This window comes from Caretta caretta, chromosome 12 (genome assembly GCF_965140235.1).
Source record: "Caretta caretta isolate rCarCar2 chromosome 12, rCarCar1.hap1, whole genome shotgun sequence".
Taxonomy (NCBI): domain Eukaryota; kingdom Metazoa; phylum Chordata; order Testudines; family Cheloniidae; genus Caretta; species Caretta caretta.
In genome coordinates, this window is record NC_134217.1 from 23,611,756 (window position 1) to 23,635,664 (window position 23,909).

At 38.7% G+C, this 23,909-nt stretch overlaps 1 protein-coding gene and 1 long non-coding RNA gene across 3 annotated transcripts in view; one reads left to right on the plus strand and one right to left on the minus strand.

Annotated features, from left to right (window-relative positions):
* The window catches only part of SLC7A9 (solute carrier family 7 member 9), a 29,233-nt gene extending 7,681 nt beyond the window's left edge, over nucleotides 1-21,552 (minus strand). The window contains exons 1-11 of one of the 2 annotated variants that reach the window (XM_048816636.2): nucleotides 21,434-21,552; nucleotides 19,741-19,870; nucleotides 14,868-15,015; nucleotides 13,308-13,550; nucleotides 12,473-12,598; nucleotides 11,943-12,042; nucleotides 9,247-9,291; nucleotides 4,018-4,141; nucleotides 2,635-2,738; nucleotides 1,790-1,886; nucleotides 764-913 (exon numbers count right to left, since the gene is read on the minus strand). In XM_048816636.2, coding sequence (XP_048672593.1) covers nucleotides 764-913; nucleotides 1,790-1,886; nucleotides 2,635-2,738; nucleotides 4,018-4,141; nucleotides 9,247-9,291; nucleotides 11,943-12,042; nucleotides 12,473-12,598; nucleotides 13,308-13,550; nucleotides 14,868-15,015; nucleotides 19,741-19,845 — 1,242 coding nt within the window. In that variant the 5' untranslated portion in view covers nucleotides 19,846-19,870; nucleotides 21,434-21,552. The remainder of the gene's footprint in view (nucleotides 1-763; nucleotides 914-1,789; nucleotides 1,887-2,634; nucleotides 2,739-4,017; nucleotides 4,142-9,246; nucleotides 9,292-11,942; nucleotides 12,043-12,472; nucleotides 12,599-13,307; nucleotides 13,551-14,867; nucleotides 15,016-19,740; nucleotides 19,871-21,433) is intronic. The other variant, XM_048816637.2, reaches the window with a different exon arrangement.
* LOC142068666 (uncharacterized) lies at nucleotides 4,140-23,383 on the plus strand. Its single transcript, XR_012664582.1, has 3 exons — nucleotides 4,140-7,962; nucleotides 14,877-15,043; nucleotides 23,280-23,383. It is a non-coding gene; the product is annotated as an uncharacterized LOC142068666 (long non-coding RNA).
* Nucleotides 23,384-23,909: the final 526 nt, after the last annotated feature.

The following is a 23,909-nucleotide window of genomic DNA, read 5'->3' on the forward strand; positions in this document are numbered from 1 at the left end:
CTGGCAATGCTGTTGGTCCCAATGCTAGAACTGTAATGAATTCACTGTGAATCATAAATCTGAACTTCAGTAGGATGAACTCTCCAGGAGAGTGTTGCCCCCAACTCATTCTGACCTATCACAGTCACTCTGGTTGCAGCCTCCCACCCCTTCTTCATTATCTGCAGCTAGATTTCTTTCCTTTTCCCCGGTTTCAGAGTAGCAGCCGTGTTAGTCTGTATCCGCAAAAAGAAAAGGAGTACTTGTGGCACCTTAGAGAGTAACAAATTTATTTGAGCATAAGCTTTTGTGATCTAGAGCTCACTTCATCAGATGCATGCCTCTGATGAAGTGAGCTGTAGCTCACGAAAGCTTATGCTCAAATAAATTGGTTAGTCTCTATGGTGCCACAAGTCCTCCTTTTTTCTTTTTTCCTTTCCCCCTCACCCTTTCACTGTGGCAGGCAGCAGAGGTGCGTCAGTATGGACAAGGTGCCAAGACCTGTACTTCTCTGACCCTCTGCCTGTCTCTGTTCATTCTCAAGGGAACAGCAAAAGGAACTATAACTAAGTAGTAGTTTCATGGGGCAAAATGATCTTCAAAGGAAGGGAATCGACTTCTCCGGTATGTTTTTCAGTTTTCCAAACTCCGTGGACAAGTCCATGCCTTCATGTTAATGGGAGAAGGAATACCAGTAGTGGAGAGCCACTTTTCTTACCATCATGAGGACCATGACTGGTTCATTTTTATTATGTTTAGAAATGTGTTCTAGTACTGAACTTACCTTGATTGGTCTTTTGAGCTCTTTTCTTGTAAATCTCATAACTATGAGTGCAAATACAGTCGAACCATAAAATATCCAGACAGCAAAACTAAAGTAGTTTATGAGTGTATTAATGTCTCCAGGGATGATATAAATAATAGCAATGGCACCCTAAAAATAAAATATGAGAATTAATGTGGACTTGATAAAAGATGGTCAGTGTAGCAAGGAAGAATGGAGCTCTCACTTTTATGGAGGGCACAGTTTTACATTCAGACTGATCCCATACGCAGTGAGTGTACATGTGTTTGCTCTACTTTGTGGTGAAGATTCAGCAACAATTCAGCATACTTGGCACCCTTTCCTGAGAATGGCCTGATCCTGCAAATGTGTGCTTAATTTTGATTATGAGTAATTCCATTGAAGTCATGCTTGAAGTTCAGTATGCGCATAAGTGCTTGCAAGATATGTGCCAACATGATATAAATCTTCTTTCCTGCTTGTATAAACCTACTTGCTAAGCATGATGAAGTGTTTGTATTGATGCTACATATATACATAATGAATCTCTCAAATTTATGACAGTATGTCTAACACCTACTTTACAGGCATGAAAGTTTACAGGAGAAAAAATTCCTAGATTTCTTGTATTCACAGAAATCCTGGAGTGAGCCAGTTTGACCATCAAGACAACTTTACTCTACATAGCTGATTTTCATTGTCAGTACCCTACTTCTTCCCTTAAACTGACAGAGTTGCATTTTTACATTCCAATTCTATGAACTTTAAAACATGGAGAATCTCCATCTGGTATGGAGTTAGATTCAAGTTGAGCTGTTTTTATGTATTACATAGCTGAAATATTCTTTTATAAATCAAAAAGACTATTTCCCTGTATATGAAACCATATGTGCATGAAAATATGTGTAGGGATAACATGTTGAGATCACCATTGTGCCATTTGAAGAGCCAATGTAATTTCAGATCTGAGTATTTTTGATTTTTTTAGCTGAAAGTTTTATTTCTTTGCTTAGCATTCATACTTACATAAAATATGATAGCAGGTGCTGGGGTGAAACGTTTAATACTAATGTAAGACAGCACCTTTAGCATGTGCCCTTCACGACCTGCTACATAAATAAGTCTGACAAAACAAAAACATATGTTAATCTGATTAGTGTAGCATCTACAAAGATTCAAGTGGCTCTATTTTTCAGGTAACTCTGAATATTTAATATTCTTCACAGAGTAACATTTAACTATTAATATAGATGTCTTTTATATGGCTACATCTAACTAAGTAATATCTATATATGCCTCTCAAGTGCATCAAGCCTAATTTAATATTTTCTAGAGTGTAGGGAACCATCACACAGGTTGTGAAGGAGGAATTATAACTGCTTTCAAAACTCCATTGAGCACAGATGTGAAACTGGTTCATTAATTCAGAGCAAAACATTTTCTTCTCCCTTAAAAAAAATTCATCATATAGAACTTTCAGCACAAATGTAATTTCACATTGTATGATTTTAGGGATTTAGAAACCTTGTGAAGTATGAGGTTTGGCAAACCTCTCAAATATTTGTACACGCACAAAACTAGTTCAAGTTCTAACCTCTTTAATTTTTGATTTTCAGGTGACTTACTTTTAAAGAACTGGTTTTTAGCTGAAAGAAGCCTGTACTTGTTTACAGGCATTTTAGGAAAATGTTTAATTCCTTATTTTCAAACTTTCATAGCTACTGGTCCTTGCTGAGAATGGGCTACATAACTAAGTTTGTAGGTATTTTGTTGAATCATTTGTTTAAATTAAATCCTAGACTTAGAAGACATTATATAACTTTTACCTGTAAATCCTGTTATGTATTCTGCTATTTAGAGTTGAAATTTACCTGCCAGCAGTAAAACACGTCCCATTGGCTGCTCCAATTGTAGAAAAGACCACAAAGAGAGGAACTATCCAAGAAGCTGGATAAAGGACCCGATCCCCAAATGTCTGGGCCATAGAGGATTAAAATATAAACACGTTAATATGATATGTATCATTTTTCTACTTCGTAGTGTGTTCACTGGTGTGGGAACCAATCAGATATACAGTAAATGAATTTTTAAAATGTATTTTACCTTTAAAAAAATCAATATAATTTTACATAGCTTGTTTTTATCCCAAATTATTTTGCAAACTATGTACAATAGTTATTTCACCTACCACTCTAATGAAAGAACCTTGACTACTAGAACACAATAGTTGTGTTGCTATGACCCAATACTACTATATAGCAGTTTAAGACAAGAATCTTAAGGGTATCACATCCAACTGAAAGTAGGGGGAATTTAGATACAGAACATATCAAACTGGAATCTGATCAAGATACCAGCACTAGCATCCTTATTTTTGCCAAAAGTGGCATGGAAACTTAAATATAGGTGAGGCTCAGGGCCTCTCTTATGTGTCTTATCACCAATGCCCACTAGCACTCCTTCTTAAGTACCCTATGTTTTCTGGGTAACCTACCATCCTGCCCTGACATTGCTTAGCTTTTGAGATCAAGTGAGATATTTCTGCAGGCTTATATTGTCAGTGTTGATCCAGTTTGATCAATTTAGTAGTAGCTGATGTAATACCATTGATACAACTTAATAATATGTTGATAGGGACACTCAAGACTAGTAATCCTAAAATCAGACTACCTTGCTGTGTTTTAAGTAAAGTATGCATACACGTTACACCAATCTCTGCTCTGCAGCCATTTTTGTGAGTAGGCAGGATATTGAAATACACCAGAATCCAGCTCTCTAAAGGCAAGATTCCATTTGCTTGTACAATGTTCATTGGTATATGGAGTATTTCTGCATAGGTGCTCCACTGTGCAGAATGCAGCATGTCATGAATTGTTTGTTCTTTTTCCCCAGAACTAACATAGAGATGGGTACAACCAGGGATTCAGATGTTTACCAGTGAAAATAAAATTGTACCCCTCACTAACGCATTGTGGAGTAAAAGCATCAGTAATCTGCAAATACACTGAAGATTTCCTGTAGAAGATGTCTCATGCATACTAAATTGTCACTTTCTACAAACTAATTTCAAAAAGATACTTTTATCTCTGTGACATAATTAAAATATTGATAGAGTTTACAAATTTACAATGGTACTGAAAAATTCTTTCCTGAAAACTAAGAAAGTTAGGATTTTTTTATGATTTGGACTCAGCCCTGCAACAAAAATAGTGTCTCACTTGATACTTCTAATCACAAAATGAAAAGTGGCTTACCACAGCGACCGCCTGGGACTGCTGAAGTTCTGTTGACGTCATTATTGTGAAATATGAAATATTAATCAGAACATAGCAAACTGAAACCAATGGGATTCCAATGATTATAGAAAGTGGTAGATTTCTACAGAATGTAAAAACATAGTATCAGCATTTGTAAACCACTAGGCAGCTTTATTATAATGGACTGTAGGTGCTTTCCTATTTTAGTTCCAATTTAGGATTCTAAAAAAAGTCACAGGTATCTTAACTAGTAAATATTGTATATGAATCATGTTAAGACTGAAGGATCACTGTTCAGGACAATCCCATTTTTAGGAATTCAGTACCTGTGTTACTTATGCTATCATGGATGATTAAAATTGAAGGAATTTTTAAAATTTAAATTCCTTTTTCACCATTTATGCTATTTGTTCTCATTTTTCACTAAGTTGAGTAAAGTGCAATTCTAGTTGGGTATTCCTAGTGCATGTACTTTCTAGTTCTCATGTAATAACATAATAGCTATTCACTCATGGGATTGATGCAAAGGTGAGTCACTACTTCATACAAATTGGATCTGATTGCACCTGACCCACATGTATCTGGCAGAGTAGATCAATGTTCTGTGTGCTCTGACAAGAACAATATGTTATAATTACTTGATTTTCACAACTGCAAGGGAATGGGTAAATCCCGAGCTCCCCTGTTTATATTTCCATTTAAAAGCAAACATTTTTGTTCCTCTTACAATTTGATTAAATCTGTTTTTACAAATTCTACATTTACTGGAATTCCTTTTTGCAGCCAGTACCTCAAGTAATCCATACTGATGGCTCCTCATGTTTCTGCAGGTGATTGGCAGGCAGCTGATACTTCAGAAGAAAAGGAGAGTCCCCTTCCACACGGGCAGAGTAGTGTTACTGTGCATAGAGCCTAGTTTCTGTTTTGCCTCATGCATGAGGAGCGTGATGTGCAGCTCCTAGCAGGGGCTTTCTTTCTTAGGAAGATGCATGCATGCACCAGTGTCATCAATGACATCTTCATCTTATGGACCCACTGGAAGGTCCTTGAAGAATTCCACCTGGATTTCAACAATTTCCAACCCACCATCAACCTCAGCCTGAACCAGTACACACCAGAGATCCACTTCCTGGACACTACAGTGCAAATAAGTGATGGTCACATAAACACCACCCTATATTGGAAACCTACTGACCGCTATACAGTAACTCCTCACTTAAAGTCATCCTGGTTAACGTTGATTCACTATGTTGCTGATCAATTAGAGAACATGCTCATTTAAAGTTGTTCAATAGCTCTCTTATAATGTTTGGCAGCCACCTGCTTTGTCCACTGCTTGCAGGAAGAGCAGCCCGATGCAGCGAGCTGGGGGAAGCTTGGAACCAGGGTGGACCAGCAGTCCCCTATCAGCTCCCCACTCCCCTAAATTCCTTGTGCAGCAGCTGCCCAGCAGGCTATCAATTGCTGGTAGTTCAGCTGTTCTTCCCCCCACTGCTGTGTGCTGCTCCAGCCCTCTGCCTTGGAGCTGTTCTAGGGAGCCTCCTGCTTGCTGTGCGGGGGCGGGGAAAGAGGGGTGCTAATGTCAGGGTGACCCCATCCCGTTGCTCTTGGCCCCCTGCCCTCATACCTTATCTCCACAGGGGAAGGGGCACTACAGGGCTCAGGACAGAGGGAGCTTGCTGGTAGCAGCTGCTGCCTCAACTTGCTGATCTACTTAAAAAGGCAATGTACTTAGAGTGGGGTCAGCATACTTAAAGGGGCAATCTGCGTCTCTCTCACACACACACACACAGTGTGTGTGTCTCTCTCTTTCTGCCATGCTGTCTCCCCTTCCTCCATTCATGCTGCCTTGTAGAGTGTGAGGCTACATTAACAGTGTTTTAACTCTTGAGGGCTCAGGCGAGTGCTAGTTCATCATTTAGCAGTAAGGCATTCCCTGGGAAATATGCTACCCTCTTCCACCCTCAGATTGCACCACCTCAACCAAGCTTCACAATCATCGTTGTTGTGTACAGTATTAAATTGTTTAAAACATATACTCTGTGTGTGTATAAATTGTAAATATATGTAGTGATGGGGCAAGGCCAGATGGCTATAGAAAAGTAGTGAGAGATGCATATATTAGTCCCGGGCTCAACAAATCCCTGGTACCAGGATAAGTAAATGGCAGCTGCTCCAGGTCAATTAAGAAACCTGGGGCCAATTAAGATCTTTCCAGAAGGCAGGGAAGATAGCTAGGTTGATTGGGACACCTGAAGCCAATTAGGGGCTGGCTGAAACTAGTTAAAAGCCTCCCAGTTAGTCAGATGGGCGTGCATGTCAGGAGCTGTAGGAGGAAGCCGCACTATTGGAGGAATTGAGCAGTACAAACTATTTCAGGCGCAAGGAAGGAGGCCCTGAGGTAACGGTGAAGTAGATATTGGGGAAGTAGGCCAGGGAATTGTACGCATCCTCTTTCCAAAAAGTCAGCTACCATAGCTGCTACTATTAGGGTCCCTGGGCTTTAGCCCAGAGTAGAGGGCAGGCCTGGGCTCTTCCCCTGATTAATCACTGAGACTGGGAGATAACAGAGACTGTGCGAGGGAGGGTTACTTCTCCTCACTTACCTCGCTGACTTATGATGAAAATGGCTCAGTAGGCTGTGACCCTTGCCTCTAGAGAGAGAAGGGCTACGTGGAGAGTCACAGTGAGCCTCTGAGGCTAGCAAAATCCACCAAGAAGCGCAGGACCCATGGAGACCAGGACAAGAGCTTTGTTGCTCTGTGTGTGTGTGTGTGTGTGTGTAAATTTAAAAAAAAATATAAAATACAGTGTTTTGTCTGGCGAAAAAAATTTCCTTGGAACATACTCTTACCCTCCCCACCCCACCCCATTAATTCTTATGGGGAAATTGGATTCAGTTAACATTGTTTTGCTTAAAGTAGCATTTTTCAGGAACATAACTACAATGTTACATGAGGAGTTACTGTACTTACCTACATGCCTCCATCCAGGACACATCACATGATCCATTGTCTACAGCCAAGCCCTAAGATGCAACCAAATTTGCTCCAATCCTTGGACAGAGACAAATACCTATAAGATCTTTATCAAGCATTCTTAAAACTACAATACCCACCTGGGGAAGTGAGGAAACAGATTGATAGAGCGAGATGGGTACCCAGAGGTCATCTACTACAGGACAGGCCCAATAAGGAAAATAACAGAACACCACTGGCCATCACATACAGCCCCCAGCTAAAACCTCTCCAGCACATCATCAGCGATATACAACCTATCCTGGAAAATGATCCCTCACTCTCACAGACCTTGGGAGGCAGGCTAGTCCTTGCTTACAGACAACCTCCCAACCTGAAGCAAATACTCACCAGCAACTACATACCACACCACAGAAACAGTAACCCAGGAACCAATCCCTGTAACAAACCTTGTTGCCGACTCTGTCCCTGTATCTACTCTAGTGATACCATCAGAGAACCGAACATCAGCCACACCATCAGGAACTCATTCACCTGCACATCTACTAATGTGATATATGCCATCAGGTGCCAGCAGTGCCCCTCTGCCATGTACATTGGCCAAAACGGACAGTCTCTACGTAAAAGAATAAACGGACAGAAATCGGACATCAGAAATGGTAACATACAAAAGCCAGTAGGAGAACACTTCAATCTTCCTGGACATTCGATAACAGATTTGAAAGTAGCCATACTTGAACAAAAAAACTTCAGAAACAGGCTTCAAAGAGAAACTGCAGAACTAAAATTCAGTTGTAAATTTAACACCATTAATTTGGGCTAGTATAGGAACTAGGAGTGGCTGGCTCACTACAAAAGCAAATTTCCCTCTCCTGGAATTGACACCTCCTCATCAATTATTCGGAATGGACTACATCCACCGTGATTGAATTGGCCCTGTCAACACTGGTTCTCCACTTGTGAGGTAACTCCTTTCTCTTCATGTGTCAGTATAATAATGCCTGCTTCTGTAATTTTCACTCCAGTCACTTCACTTCACTCTGAATAAGTGTGTTTTTACCCACGAAAACTTATGCCCAAATAAATCTGTTAGTCTTTAAGGTGCCACCGGACTCCTTGTTGTTTTTGTGGATACAGACTAACACGGCTACCCTCTGATACTATTCTAAATTCAATAATCCCGGTTAATCCAGTATAGTTTTAGAATTTTGGCGCAGAGGTTTTTTCCATCCTAGTTCAGCTGATTGGTACTGACATTTAGACCCCACTCATATGGATTACTGGGGCTACTTGCTGCAAAAAAGGGATATTGTCCCTTTTCTGTAAAATTGGTCTCTGGAGAGTAGCTCCAGTAGTCCATATGCCCATCTAGTCACTGTTGTTCCACATAGTTGGTGGTGTTGATAACCAATTCTGTTAGTGAATTAATTTTTGGGAAGTCACTCTCCTGGTCCTTCTGTGTGTACTAGCAGCAGTGACCTCTTGTGGTGAGAGCCTCTTCTTTTTTTGCACTGGCTGGCTGCCTGTCAATCACCTGTGAAGAAGTCAGGGTTACTAAACTTACACTTTGAGAAACCCATTTTCCAGGACGATAAATCTTTTTTTTTAAATGGTCATTAATGTAACTATTGTGCACTCTTTAGATTTTCTAGGAGAAATGAGAAAGATAAGAAGCTTGATGCATGTGTCTCTAGACCTGCGATTACTTCTGAATGAACTTTTGGTAGTTTCTCTTGACTTCAGCGCACAACTTCTCACTCCTAATGGGAATTGTGTATATGCATTGAAGGGAATGATAAGTCTGTATTCAGGCAATTTTCTATACTATAGAGGGGCTTTCCCCACTATTTATTTATTTCTATAATAATAAGATTGAAACCTCCCTGAAATCTGTGTGGATGCTAATCAGAAATTAAATTCTCTATTATATCCAAAGTAGCAGTCAGCAAGGGGATGGAAAAGAATTAATTAGCATGCATTCTCTGTACTCTTTGCATTGTAGAGTCATGGAAATGAATAATTAATTAGAGATGATTCACAAGTATACAGTATTGAATGTAAAAAAACAGAATAAATGCTAATGAAATTATTCTTTTGTGAACAAGCACCAAAACTTTTGAGTGCCCAGTTCTTAACCAGAGAGAGAGAGAGTAAAATATGCAGCTGCTGTTAAGACTTCTAATGATCTGATTGTGGCATTAGAAATTCTGCCTTTTTTGCTTTCTAGGTTGTCTTTTGGTTGTCTCACCTGTAAGGATTTTTAAGTTCTTCTGTAATGTAATTGAGCTGATTCCTGCAAAAAAAAGCCATTAGCATAATGTTACTTGTAATCAGATCCTGAAATGGCAAATTACTTGAAAATCAGGTCTTTATTTCTGACATCACTGTTGCCGCTATTCAACCTCTAACAATTTAAAAAAAAAAAAAAAGTAAACCTGGTAAGATCCTTAACTTAACCAAAGCATATGACATGGAATTAGATCTGGGTTCTATACCCAGCTCTGCCTCCGTTTCATTATATGACACTGGGCATATAAGTTTCTTAACCTCTCTATGCCTCATCTGTAATATGAGATGAATAGTGTCAATGGCATTGCAAGGTTTAGGGGTTTGGATTTTTTTGTAAGACCCTGAGTAGAAGGGGCTGTAGCATAGTGTGCTGTTAAAGTGTATTGCTCAGGTAATGTGTAATTGCCAAAGTGTAAGAATCTAGCTAGAGTACTGCCAGTACATCACACAAATAAACTGCTTGGATTAATGCCAGGTTTTCAACAAAGCTCACATGCCACAAGGCTGCTTGTGACCTCCACAAGTTCTGGAAAACATGAATCTTTTCTAATAAAAACATTTGTACACCAGCTACAAACCTTAGTGCTAGGGTGACCATATTTCCCAAAGGGAAAATGGGACACCCCCAGCTGTTCACCCGAGTGTGGGGCTAGCATCTCCACTCCACTCCCCCCCCCCCCCCCCCCGCATGTTCCTTTGACAAAAGTGGGCATTTGTCCCGTTTGCTCTTGCTAACTGATTGAGTCAGCAAGAGCAAATGGGACAAATGCCCACTTTTGCACCCCCCGCACCTCCCAAAAAAAAGTTGGAACGGCCGGGACAGGGCTTAAAAAAGGAATGTATGGCCACCCTACTTTGTGCAAATACTATAATTTAGCAATGAAATAATGCAAGTTATATAATCTCTTATCCACAAAGCTTTCATGAAAACTTATAAAGTTTTTACAACCAAATAAATGACAAATTTCAAATATTCATTTTCATTAGACTGTGTTATTTTTAAACTAGACTGTTTTATGCTCATAATTGTAGAGGATTGAAACAGGTTTGTTTTTTTTAAATGCTTCTGTGATTGATAGAAATGTGAAAAGAATTGACAGTTATCTACAGATATTAGAGACCAATTTTCAAACCTGAGTGGCTAAAATTAAACATTCAACACAATATTTAGGCATCTAAATAAGCTTTAGGCTGTTAGCTAAATAATGGATTTAAGTACCTGACTTTAGGCATTTGAGTTTGAAAACTGAACCTTGAAAGATTAAGGTTCATATTCATCAAGGTGTTTGAGCATGTGCTTAAAGTTAGACGTGAGTAGTCCCTTACTCTGGTGCTTAAAATTAAGTATGTGCTTAATTACCTTGCTGAATAGGGAGCTAAATAAAGACTTTTCAAGGCTGAGTGAGAACAGTATTGATGTGTCACAGCTGAGTCAAAAAAAACAAAGCTTGCATTTTTGTAAGGTGCCTGACGTGGTGGTAGCCCAAACTGATGCTCCAGTCCTGCAAGGTGAATCATGCGCACAGACCCCTGCATGCCTATGGTTTTCCTTGCAGGATCAAGGCCTGAAATGTGTAAACCCCTTCCTGGAAATCAAAGGAGATGATAATATATCCACATTGTTTAATATTAAATTTAATATTGTTTGTTTAAATATATTCAGAAAGTGTAGGCTTCTTGGATGGTTAAAATAATTAAGTATTGGGAAATACTATTCTGTAGTTTTATGTTGGACAGTGAGGAAATAATTTTATAAAATAAACCTATAAGCATTCAAATTTAATATATTTTAAACATAAAGCAGTCACTTTTAGCTAGAGCTTTGAAGTTTAGTGGGTAAACAGATGTGGGAATATGGAAATACTGTTTTGGACACTGGAGGGGTCCCTTTTTTTTTGTTTAATACAAGACAAATGGAACATGAAATAAATAGTAATAAAAGATGAACCACACGGGTTGTAAAAATCCAGTGTGTTTTTCCCTAGTTCATGTCAAGAACTCATGCATACACTGTCTATAAATGTATCCATAGCCACATATATATTTGGCACTAATAAATTTCCCATATTGGCAATCATTACAGAGAGAGTACAGATTTTCATGTCTCTAGAGACGGTCCTGCCAGAGCAGGATTGAAGCAGTGTATAGAAGTTTGCACGATGTGCTACTCAGGATATATCTGTTCATTAAATTAAAAGAAGATTCAGTCTCAAGATCAGTCTGACATATTTCTTGAATACTAAAATTCACACAACTTCAGAAAAATGTTTTGTATGTGATGCTAGAGCGCGGAGGTTAAAAACCAAACTAACTTCCAAGTGAGATTAGGGCAATGGCTCAAATTTCTGAATGGAAATAATTTAAATGTATGGTCCTACATCTGCTTCACCCCCATAGTATCTGAGCACCTTAAGTCATGTATCATTGACCCTCTTGTGGTCTAGTCGGGTATCTTCCCGCTAAAGCATGGTGCTTTGTTTGATTTTATTTTAAGGTGGTAGAACTCTTTTTCCAATGCTCTCTACAATTATTCTCTATAAAAAGAAGTCAAACGTCAACTTTCCCAAATAAGACATTTAGGGCAGCTTTACAAGAAGAGATAAAATCAGTTAGACTCTTAAATAGTAACTGATAACAGTAATAAAAAAATCTTACCATCCATCATAGGCCCAGAGTCCATTATAAAATGCCAAACTGATAGAACCAGCAGAAATTTTAGCATCATTGAAAGAATTTTTAAAATTTTCTGTTTTTCCTGCAAATGAAACAACTGTGCTGAGGCAAAATGAAACAGTTCCTTTCATTCAGTGGTGACATTTCAGTATCAAATTTTATTTTGTATAGCACTTTGACAGTTAAAGTGAACACTTAAATAGCAATTTTTTCCTAATTGGTCTGTAACCATTAATTTTTCCCCCAGAACACTTTCCAGTTTATTCTGTTTAATCACTAAGAGTCTGATCCTGAGTGGTTGAGTGCCCTCAACTCTCATTAAAATCAGTAGGAGTTGAGGGCAGTCAACAGGATCTGGTGTCAAAACCATATTAAATTAAAATAATCAGATCATTGCTTGTTTGCTTTGTTTTTCAGTGAATAATCCAATAGCAAGTCATGGCAGAAACAAAAGTACTCTCTAAGTTACAGTACTATATTTGTAAATCTAAAACCAACAAAAATTAAATTACCTTGTGCAAGGAGAACAAATCCACATACAATAATGATTATAACAATGATCATTTTAGCAGCAGTGAAAAAATTCTGAACGTAGCTCCCCAACTTCACACTCAGTGAATTCACTGTGGTAATAATCACTAGGGGAAATAAAAATGATATTTCTCAGTTTAAATGCCCTAGATCATAGAACTATAATAACTGAGTTTAAAGAAACATTCACAATATATTTTTTTATCTTAGGTTCAGACACCCAAATCTGTATATCTTGTTTCTTTCTTATATTGGTTTGTAAATTCCATGTAATTATTGCAATTTCCTGCATTTGATGGATTGTTCTAAAGAATGAGAACAATTTTCTGAAAATTTCTGAGGAATTTCTTGGCAGTCTCTCTTGAAAAATATTTTTAAAAGTTGGGGTAATTTTTGATCTAGAAAAGAAAATATAAGCTTGGTCCATTTTTTTTCTTTTCATTCTTTCCCACAGAGACACATGCTTCTGATCTATACATCCTATTACTGAGTATGAGCTAACTGCATAAGGAAGAAACCTGATTGTTTAGACCTTCTTACCCTAGAAGTGAAGCTTCCTTTAAGTTAAACCCACCCTTTCTATCAGTGTTATCAGAGACATTAGATATATTAGGTATTAGTCATCAAGTCTAGCCTTCTTCCAATGCAGAATTGTTCCAATTTATACAGTTTTCTTTCTGATTTTCTAGTGATTTATACATACTAGATTTTAATATTTAAAAGATGAGGCTCCTGCTACTTTCCTGGAAAAATAATTCATGAATGCTACACAGTTTCATAACTCAGCCCTCTTTAAAAAAAAAAAAGGGATCTTACCAATGACAGCTGCTGCAAGGCACTTAATGACTACTATGGGTGGCTCACAGCCTGGGTAAAAAGGTGCTGCAGCATATTCTGCAAAGCTGAGAGAAATGATAGCAAATGAACTGGGTTTGATGACCAATAAACTAGTCCAGGAAAACAAATATGCTGGAATAGGACCAAATGCTTCCATAAGGTAAGGATATTCTCCCCCTGATTTTGTGATCATTGTGCCTAGCTCAGCATAACATAGCGCACCTGAACAAAAAGAAGAAATCCAGTTAATAGTCAAGTGCTTTTAGTTCATACACTTCTTTAAGCTGTTTGGTTTTAATTAGCTCATTAAATTTTATAATATAAAATTAAGGAAATGGCTATAAACACAGCCTATATTTCATTATATTTGTGTAACAAGTAAATAGTAACCGAATTTAAAAAAAAATAAGAATTTGCCAAAGGCAGTTCCATAATTTAGAAAATTATTGAAAACTAACAAGTTACTGATTCGATTTTATAATTATGAGTGCCTAATTTGGGACTCTTTTTGCACACTCAATTTGTAAACAATTCTTGCTAACTTAACTGTGTTTAGTTGCTTAGAACTGAATGCAATATTCTGGACCTCCTCACTCCATGATGTCTGTACAATTAGTTCAAAATTGTATTGTAATTTTTGCTCATTTATCTCATTAGAAACTCATGGCTTATTTGCTTTACATTATAGCAAACTCATTTTAAATTATTATGTACTCAGAATTTGAATCTGTAACATGAAACTTAGTCCTAACCTATTCTTTTGGATTAATTCCTTGTTTTTTAAACCCTTTATTATACTGGATTTTCAGGTAGTTTAAGATATCTTTGGCAAATATTTCTATTTTAGTTTTCTGTTTAGAAACTCAGAATTCTATTAGGAAACAACAGCCTAAAGGAAAACTGCACCCAGTACTGCTCAGTAGTTTGAAAACAGGAAAAAAAGCAGCACAAGTCACAATGCACAAGGAAGGGTTGCTTTCAAATACAGTTGGCATTTCTGAACTTATTGCTCAGGAATGGCAACTTGCTGAAAGTTGCATCACTTTTTCTCAGAGCCCAACAATAAGAAACTATAAATTTAAGGCCAGTTTTCATGTTTAGCATTTTATATAAATATTACCTATTTAAGGCCAGATTTCAAAAACTAGCCTCTAATTTTGCACCTGCAAACAGGCTTTGTGCAATGAAATTGTGGAGTAGGTATACACTATAGACCTGGTTCTGCTCCCATTGAAATTACTGGGTTATTTTGCCATTGACTTCAATGGGAGCAGAATATGTCTTGTTTGTGCTCCCATGTGGTGGGATATGCAAAATAGGAGGCCAGATCTAAAGGTCAAGTAAAAATTTGACTTGTACAATTTTCTTCTAATACTTAATGTTCTATAAACTGCTTAATTTGTGGTAAGTTTTTGCCCAACCACTGGGCACAGTGGCTGGCTAGCATTTTGGTTTTATGTGAGCAGAACCATCTAATTTTCACAATGGAATGCAAGAGGAAAACTGGAAATATAAAGACTTTTCCTTTCTTTTGCTTACCTAATGTAGAAAGAATTCCGCAGGCTGCCCAGATGACTAAACAAGGCCCCACAGCTCCAACACTGACAAGTACTGACTTCGGAGAAATAAAGATGCCTGAGCCAATAACTGTACCAACAATAATGCAGATCCCACTGATCAGGCCCACCTTGAAATGAATGAGATATTCCAGTAAGGTAACTTAATATGAACTTCTTGTGCTGTTTTACCTTATGTGGTTAAATGAGAGAGAACAGTCACCATTAGTAATTTTTCTGGCACCACACATGCAGCTTCTATTTATTGATCTATTGAGAGACATGCACACAACTTAACTGCATATCTGCTATTTTTAGGATATGTTCACATGCCATAATACAGCATAATGGCCACCTTTCTCAAAAACACAATTAATATGACCTTGTGTATCTAAACAGATACAATAAACTGAAATGGCAAAAGACAACAGTAGACCTCAGTGATCGTTGGCAAATATTTATGGGCCATAGATCGCTGCTATGCAAAATAGTTTTGAATTTATTCATCAGGCTTCTGTTTTTAGAATAGTTCTGAAATTACTTCTGTAATTTGAGATGCTTTTTGTTTTAAACAAGATGTATGTTTCCTAGTACAAAGCACACATCATATTGATAAAAAAAAAAAGAAAAGGAGTACTTGTGGCACCTTAGAGACTAACCAATTTATTTGAGCATGAGCTTTCGAAGTGAGCTGTAGCTCACGAAAGCTCATGCTCAAATAAATTGGTTAGTCTCTAAGGTGCCACAAGTACTCCTTTTCTTTTTGTGAATACAGACTAACACGGCTGTTCCTCTGAAACCTATCATATTGATAGTTGTCAGCATTCACTATAGAAAAACAGGGCCATGCTGAGGGAAAATAAAAAATTAGAGAGTTGTGCTCAGTTGATGAGAGTAATTAGTTACTGGTTTGTGGAATCAGAAATCTACACGGTTAAAATTCTAAGAAGCCTGATCAGATCCTGATCAGACAAGACATAGATATTAGTTTTGGTCAGTGGAATTTACTAACTTTGCTCTCCTCTGATATCAGAGTGGGCACTACAGTAACTCCTCACTTGAAGTCGTCCTGGTTAACCTTGTTTCGTTGCTGATCAATTAGGGAACATACTCGTTTAAAGTTGTGTAATGCTCCCTTATAACATGTGCATCCGATGAAGTGAGCTGTAGCTCACGAAAGCTTATGCTCAAATAAATTGGTTAGTCTCTAAGGTGCCACAAGTACTCCTTTTTTTTTTTTTTGCGAATACAGACTAACACGGCTGTTACTCTGAAACCCTTATAACATTGTTTGGCAGCTGCCTGCTTTGTCCACTGCTTGCAGGAAGAGCAGCCCGTTGCAGCTAGTTGGTGGGGGGCTTGGAACCAGGGTGGACTGGCAGCCCCCCCCTCAGCTCCCTGCTCCCCTAAATTCCCTGTGCAGCAGCTGCCCAGCAGGCTACCAATTGCTGGGAGTTCAGCTGTCCCTCCCCCCACTGCCTGTCCCCTGCCTTGGAGCTGCTCCCAGGAGCCTCCTGCTTGCTGTGCAGGGGAGGGAGGAAGAGAAGTGCTAAAGCACACTTCTCAGGGTGTCCCTCTCTCCTCTACTCCTGACCCCTGCTTACCCCTTCTCCATATAGAGCAAGATGGGGACAGGACAGGGCTCAGGAGGAGAGAGCTTTCTGGTGGCAGCTGCTGTCTCAACTTCCTGATCTTTTTAAAGGCAATGTACTTAGAGTGGGGTCAGCGTACTTAAAGGCGCAATGCGCATCTCTCTCTCTCCCACACACAGGGTGTGTGTCTCTGTCTGCCATGCTGTCTCCCCTCCCTCCATTAGTGCTGCCTTGTAGTGTGTGAGGCTACATTAACAACGTGTTAACCCTTGAGGGCTCAGCCAAATGCTAGTTCATCATTTAGCAGCAAGGCATTCCCCAGGAAATATCCCACTCTCTTCTACTCTCTAACTTCACCACCTCAACCAAGCTTCACAATCATCATTGCTGTGTACCGTATTAAATTGTTTGTTTAAAACTTATACTGTGTGTATATATATGTGTGTATGTGTATATATATAAAATATAGTTTTTTGTCTGGTGAAAAAACTTTCCCTGGAACCTAACCCCCCAACCCCATTTACATTAATTCTTATGGGGAAATTGGATTTGCTTAACATCGTTTCGCTTAGTCACATTTTTCAGGAACATAACTACAATGTTAAGTGAGGTGTTACTGTATAAGGGCAGGTAAACTTAAAAGTAAATATTTGGAAAATTAGCTATTATATGATCTTTTGCTTACCCCATGACTACTGGTTGCTTTATTGACAAGGAGACAAGCAGACTTTTGATGTGAGGCAGAGCCTGGCTAATATAGATTTCCCCCTCCCATAGAAATTTGATAATTTATGTCACCATTCTAACAATTTCACAGCTGATAACTATGGTAGAAACATGGGACTGTGAGCAGATCTTAAGCTGAGTGTTGCTACATTTCTCTACAAATCTGATCTGTCCATTGAACACAATGCGCAGAAACCCTTCCCTGATACTGTGTTCCATAGTTGCTACTTTCAGACCAAGAATATGTTCTGTCGTCATTGGGTAGGATTCCATTTAGTTTCTGTATCTTGATCATGCTATTGAAGTGGAAGATTTTTACTTGTTTGGATTTTGGCCAGAGTCAACAGTTTCGGTGGATAGTTAAGGAACATGGTATCCTAACATACTGTTCCAGCATGCCTGTTTCGTGATGTTCAGGGCCAAAAAACCCTCTTTGCAATCCTGTTACTTTCATTCACTTTGTCTTCTATTAAGTGAGAACAAAATGCTATTAAAGTTTTCATTATATTGTTACTGTTGTCTGCAATAAAAAGCCATGTGTGAGATCCTGTGATGTGTTCCAAACATTAATCAGACATACTGGCCAGTACTGAATTTTTCTCACATTGCAGTATTTCAGGATTATCTCTTGTTCTAACAGCTGACAATCTAAAATTAATTTAAGGATGATTACAGGGCACTTTGCTTATTTGTTTGCAGCATTAAAACTGAACCTATTAACTGCATAATTTACAGCTTACAGTGTGCTACGCATTCACCTTTACTCTTACTAACTGTAGTTATGTCTTCAGTGGGGAGCAGAACAAACATATATATATATATATTCCTATCTCTAAAAGAGCACCCCCATGCTTGTTTCTCATGTGAAACTTATTGCACACCAACTATTAAATGGTATAAGCACTGTTTGGAGTATTCTAATATACATCATCAATTTGTAACCATTGACACTAGAAAAATGTGTGAGTTGAATACTGTGGTTTCTGTATTAGTGTGCAGCTTTCTGGAGGTGGCAAAGGTGGAAATGTTTACCTTTATAACCAGATTGACTTGAACACTTCAGTCTTCTCCAGCATTGCATCCATATTTTGAGAATCCTTAGCTTTTGCTGGTGTTTGAAGCAAATAGCCATACCTTTGTTAAATGCTAATCTTGCTTGAAGGATGTAAGTTGTACGGTACCAGGCTTGTTACAAGTTAAAGGGTCTGATCTTGCAAAGTACTGAGTGCTCTGAACTCCTATGAAGTGGACAATGGAAGTTGAACTTACTCAGCAGGGGGGCTCAGGGCAGGGAGTTGGGTTGCGGGGTACAGGAGGGGTTCAGGATGCGGGCTCCGGCCCAGTGCTGCTTACCTGGAGCAGCTCCGGGGTGGCAGCGGCCCGCACCGGGGCCAGGGCAGGCTCCCTGCCTGCCCCGGCCCCACACTGCTCTGGGAAGTGGCCGGTAATGCAACCCTACAGCCCCTGGGGGAGAGGGGGCAGAGGGCTCCGCGCGCTGCCCTTGCCTGTGGGTACCTCCCCCGAAGCTCCAGTTGGCCGCAGTTCCCCATTCCTGGCCAATTGGCGCTTCAAGGGAGGTACCCACAGGCAAGGGCAGTGCATCAAGCCCTCAGCCCCCTTCCCCCAGGGGCCATAGGGATGTGGTGCCTGCCACTTCCTGGAGTGGCATGGCCCGGGGTGCCACAGGGGTGGCAATACCGCTAGCTGGATCCAAAGCTCTGAGGGGCCAGATCCCGCCCACAGACTGTACTTTGCCCACCCCTGAGTTAGATGAACACACACTTTTTTTTCTTGTAGTCAATGGGAACTTTGATTTATGGCTAGAGCTGGGAGACAACAATTTTTGAGACTTCAGAAGTTTTCCTGTTCCACATCAGACCTAAACCTTATACATTTTTTAGAGAGAAGGAGGGAGAAAGAGTCACCTAAATAGACAGTAGCCTGGGATGTGGGAGACCCAGTTTCAAGTCCCTTCTCTACTTGATTTGCAGTAGGGACATGAACCTAAGTCTCCTACACCCCAGATAAGTGCCCTAAACACCAGGCTGTGTGTCTTTTTCAATCTCTCGTGTTGGAGTTGTTCCACTTCACATCAATAAATATTCATTGTGTCAGAGAGAGGACTACTATATAGTCAAATGGCTAGAGCTTTCACCTGGGATATCAGAGAGACAGGTTCAAGTCCCCACTCCAAATCAGGAAGAGAGCGTATTTAAATCTGGGTCTCCCACATCCCAGATGAGTGCCCTAACCACCAGGCTATTGGCTATTCTGGAGGTGTCTCACCTATATGGGCTTGAGAAAGTTTCCCAGCAAAAGTTTTATCAAAAATTGATACATTCCCATGAAAATTTTTGGTTTTGATGAGTCAGCATTTTCTGCCAGAAAATGTTGTGTTTGAAAATTCTTGACCAGTCCTACTTATTACTAACATAGAAATCAACCACAACCTCTCTGAAATACTTATGTTTCTCTATTACATTTAGCATTGCTATACAACCCTCTTATTAAGGTAAATATTTCAGAAAACATTCTTGCCTCTTTCTGTAGATTCATAGTTTTAGATTCTTTACTTTGGATGGATTGTTCATTTCTTTCCCTGTTAGTCTCTCCTTTTCTTTTTCTCATGTTTTCTTCACCCATTTGACTTATTGATATGTTGAGATATCTATAGATATAAAACAGAACTAACAAATATTTAGCTTTATTTTACTATTATATACAATCAGATTAATAGACAAATATGAATTGGAACATTTTACAAAAACTACCCCCCCCCCCAGATGTTTTGGTTTAACTTGGATTTAAACTTGGAGAGCGGTCAGTTTGGATGAGCTATTACCAGCAGGAGAGTGAGTTTGTGTGTGTATGGGGGTGGGGGGGTGAGAGAACCTGGATTTGTGCAGGAAATGGCCCAACTTGATTATCATGCACATTGTGTAGAGAGTTGTCACTTTGGATGGGCTATCACCAGCAGGAGAGTGAATTTGTGTGGGGGGGTGGAGGGTGAGAAAACCTGGATTTGTGCTGGAAATGGCCCAACTTGATGATCACTTTAGATAAGCTATTACCAGCAGGACAGGGGTGGGAGGAGGCATTGTTTCATATACTCTGTGTGTCTATAAAGTCTGCTGCAGTTTCCACGGTATGCATCCGATGAAGTGAGCTGTAGCTCACGAAAGCTCATGCTCAAATAAATTGGTTAGTCTCTAAGGTGCCACAAGTACTCCTTTTCTTTTTGCGAATACAGACTAACACGGCTGTTACTCTGAAACTTTACAAAAACTGAATCTATTTTTCCCCCTAGCAGTAAAAACTCATTTTTCAAAAGGGTAGATGCACAAACTTATGCATATTGGTACATCTCCTTTGCACCTTCAATTACCTCCATTAACAGATGCATAAATATTCATTAGTTCAAGATTCATGGTAATTGGACACTCAGACTAGGCACACAAATGTGGACTATATTGTTTCCCAGAAAGTTTAAGTAACATATTGTCAACTGATGAAGCAAGTTGCAATTTAGGAGAGATCAGATTCTGGTACTCCCAAACCTAGTCAAGTAAAAATTCCAATCTGATCCTAAATCTAAATTTCTGGAAATCAAAATGTTGAAGATAATTTTGCAGTTGCACTTTAATACATTTAGTGTCTGGTGTTTTAACTACCCATGTTTCTTGGTCAATGTTTTGTATATGGTGAATAATACTACATAGCGGTTCTATAGTACTTTAAATATAGGGCGATAGACTTCCCCATTTTATAGGGAAAGTCCTGATATTTGGGGCTTTGTCTTATATAGGCACCTATTTCTTCCCTCCCACCCCCTCCGGGGTCCTGATTTTTTTTTATACTTGCTGTCTGGTCACCCTATTTAAGTATTCAAAACACTGTGCCAGTAGTAACTATTTCAGCTCAATGATCCAAAAAAGTTTTTCACGAGAAGGTGTTACAAATCAAAAGAATGCCTCTGCGTGTGATTACCTATAGCAGCAATGTCTGTTAAGAAACACTTCGTCTGCTAATCTGATGGACTAGTTTAAAAAAGCTCCAAATAACTGTAACTGACCCAATGAAATAGTCAGGCTTCAATGAAAATGTTGCCTGCATAAGGATTGCAGGACTTGGGCCCTCAGATCTTATTACAGTTCTGTGCCTTACTCCCTACCTGAGAGAGAACTTTATTGAGAGTATTAGTCTAAAACATTTTTTAGAAATGTGTACTTACCTTATTTCTTTGTATATGTTTGTAATAAATCTGGCCACAGAGCTCTTTGTGTAGCGTGTTTCTGCACCGCTCCAGTTAGATTTAAGAGTTAATCAGCAGGGAATGTCATGTCTGAAGGCTGAATATCAGAAGAGGAAGAATCTTAAGTACAGAGGTTATAGAAGGTAATTATTAAACAAAAACAAATTATTAGACAAGAAGCTTTGAGATATGAATCCAAGGTAAACCAACAGTCCAATTAGTTTGTTTGTAAAAACCTCATTGGTTTGATCCATTTCTATGTACGAATTGTTTCTATTAATGTTTTGCCAGCATCTAAGTATTTTATTACATAGTGAGAGTGACCTGAGATTCTGGTAAATTAAGTTGTTGTTTTTTTAACGTGCAAAGGTCTTTCTAATTCATAAACTTTGGGGAAAGAGAATTTTGGAAGTGATTATTTTACTATTGTGGCTACTTATTGTTTACTGTACTGAGGGAGTTCTGCAGATGTTAACTGTATAGAAGTTGTTCATTTATTTTGTCTTTGAGTTCGGAGAGTGTTAGCAGAAGCCTTCAATTTTTTTCATTAAATTTAAGACAGCTGAGTGGGCAGGTTGAATTCTTTTCATTCTTAATTCCAATTAGATTCTTCATTTTTCTAAATGTTTAAACTGCTTTTAAGAAAAATATGATTTTAATTTTTCTACAAATGTGTATCCAGGCAGAAAGCATGATTTTTCTAAAGATTGAAGGACTCTTTCACTCATTCCTGCCATAATTCTTTAAACTCACAAAACAAAGATTACTTTAAAAACTCCGAGTCTAGGTGCCACTTTACACCACACATTTGAAAGTATGCAAATGCATAGTTAGACCAAACAAACTTTTCCCCATAGTATTACCTTAATTGTTCTTGGGGAGTAAGTGGAAACATTAAAGATCATTTGAGTAAGATGAAAAAATGCTTTGTCACCCTCTTCTGCAACTTGTTGATGTATTAAAGAAGGCCTGAAAGGTGGAAGGATATAGGACGGGAAATTGTCTTTAAACCTTAGAAATGTCAGGAATGTCATGTCTGTAGTCTTCTGATTATGCTGGAAGCCTCATTGAAGTTCTCTGAGATGTGGGTTGAGAGAGATCTTCACTCTTATTTGAAGGAATGAGGGAGTCTGATCTCTAACAGTTTCTCAAGTATTTGATGTGTGTATTAACCAAACAAAGATTTAAACAGTCTTTATAAAGATCACTTCCCCTCTGAATCAGGTTTCATTTGGCTTGATATCTGTAGCATTAAGGTTCTCAATCACTTGTAATGAATTGCAGGAAAAGCGGAGGAGACAACACATAGATTTCCAATATGAAAGAATAATAAAAGATTAATCTTTTTAATAATAAAAGATTAAACACTGTCAGACCACCTTCATTCATTATAACAAAACCTAAAGAACATAAACCATTTCTTTTTCTTTTATAGGTCACCTTTAACATGAAATTCTCAGGCTTTCTAAGATTAAAATATAAAACAGCTGCAACTGAAAGACAGCAGCTACAAGTCATTTAAGAACTTTCTGGTGGATATACATGTTAGTCTATCTCAACTTTAACACTTTAATGAAGTTTTTGCTTAGGAATTTCCTTAGGTTTTAAAAAAGGTCTGAACATCGGTCAGTGTCATGGGTTCCTTCAGACTTTGCAATCTAGGCAACATTTGAGGATATTGAGATCTGGGGTTTTTAAATTGGGAGTGATATCCTGTGTGCTGCTTGCATATAGGTATGTGTATTGTACCTCCCACAATTTTCAGATTTTGTTTCTGATGTACCCCAAGAGCCATACCCTGCTTTTTCTCTTTTTTTCATCTCAGTTGCCAGAACCAACATCCTGGATATTTTTGCAGCTTTGGACCAAGACATCAACATCTTGAGAGCCACCCTAGGTATATATTCAGAGTGTGTGGTCTAGTGACTAGAGGACTCAGGTCTGTACCATTACCTTGCTGTTTGGCCTGAATTGTTTTGTTCCCCCATAAATAAAATGGGTAATTATAATATTAACCTACCCACCTGGGATATTTTTGTGGTTAATCTTTTTAAGATCTCCTCCTTAAATGAGAGCTGCTTATAGAATTGCAATTTATTATGATCACTTCTACCAACAGAGCACCCCAACACTAGGAGATTTACTGAGATGCCACCTGTGGGCAGGAGACACAGTAATGCTTAATGTGATATTCCATGGCTATTGAAGAGTTACTTCCTTGTCAAACCCATGAGTAGCTGCAGAGATCAAGGAACTCGTAGAGATTCCAAGAGCCTGGAGAAGCTGGGGCTCCTTTGAGCTGAATATGATCCTATCTGAACAGTGTAGGTTGCTAATGTTGAAACTTTAAGGTACACTTAATTGCTTTCTCAGTGTAATCATAAAAGAGTAATTTTTAAACTTCAATAGTAGGGACAATGCTATTTATATAATTATTACTGCAGTCGGTAATATC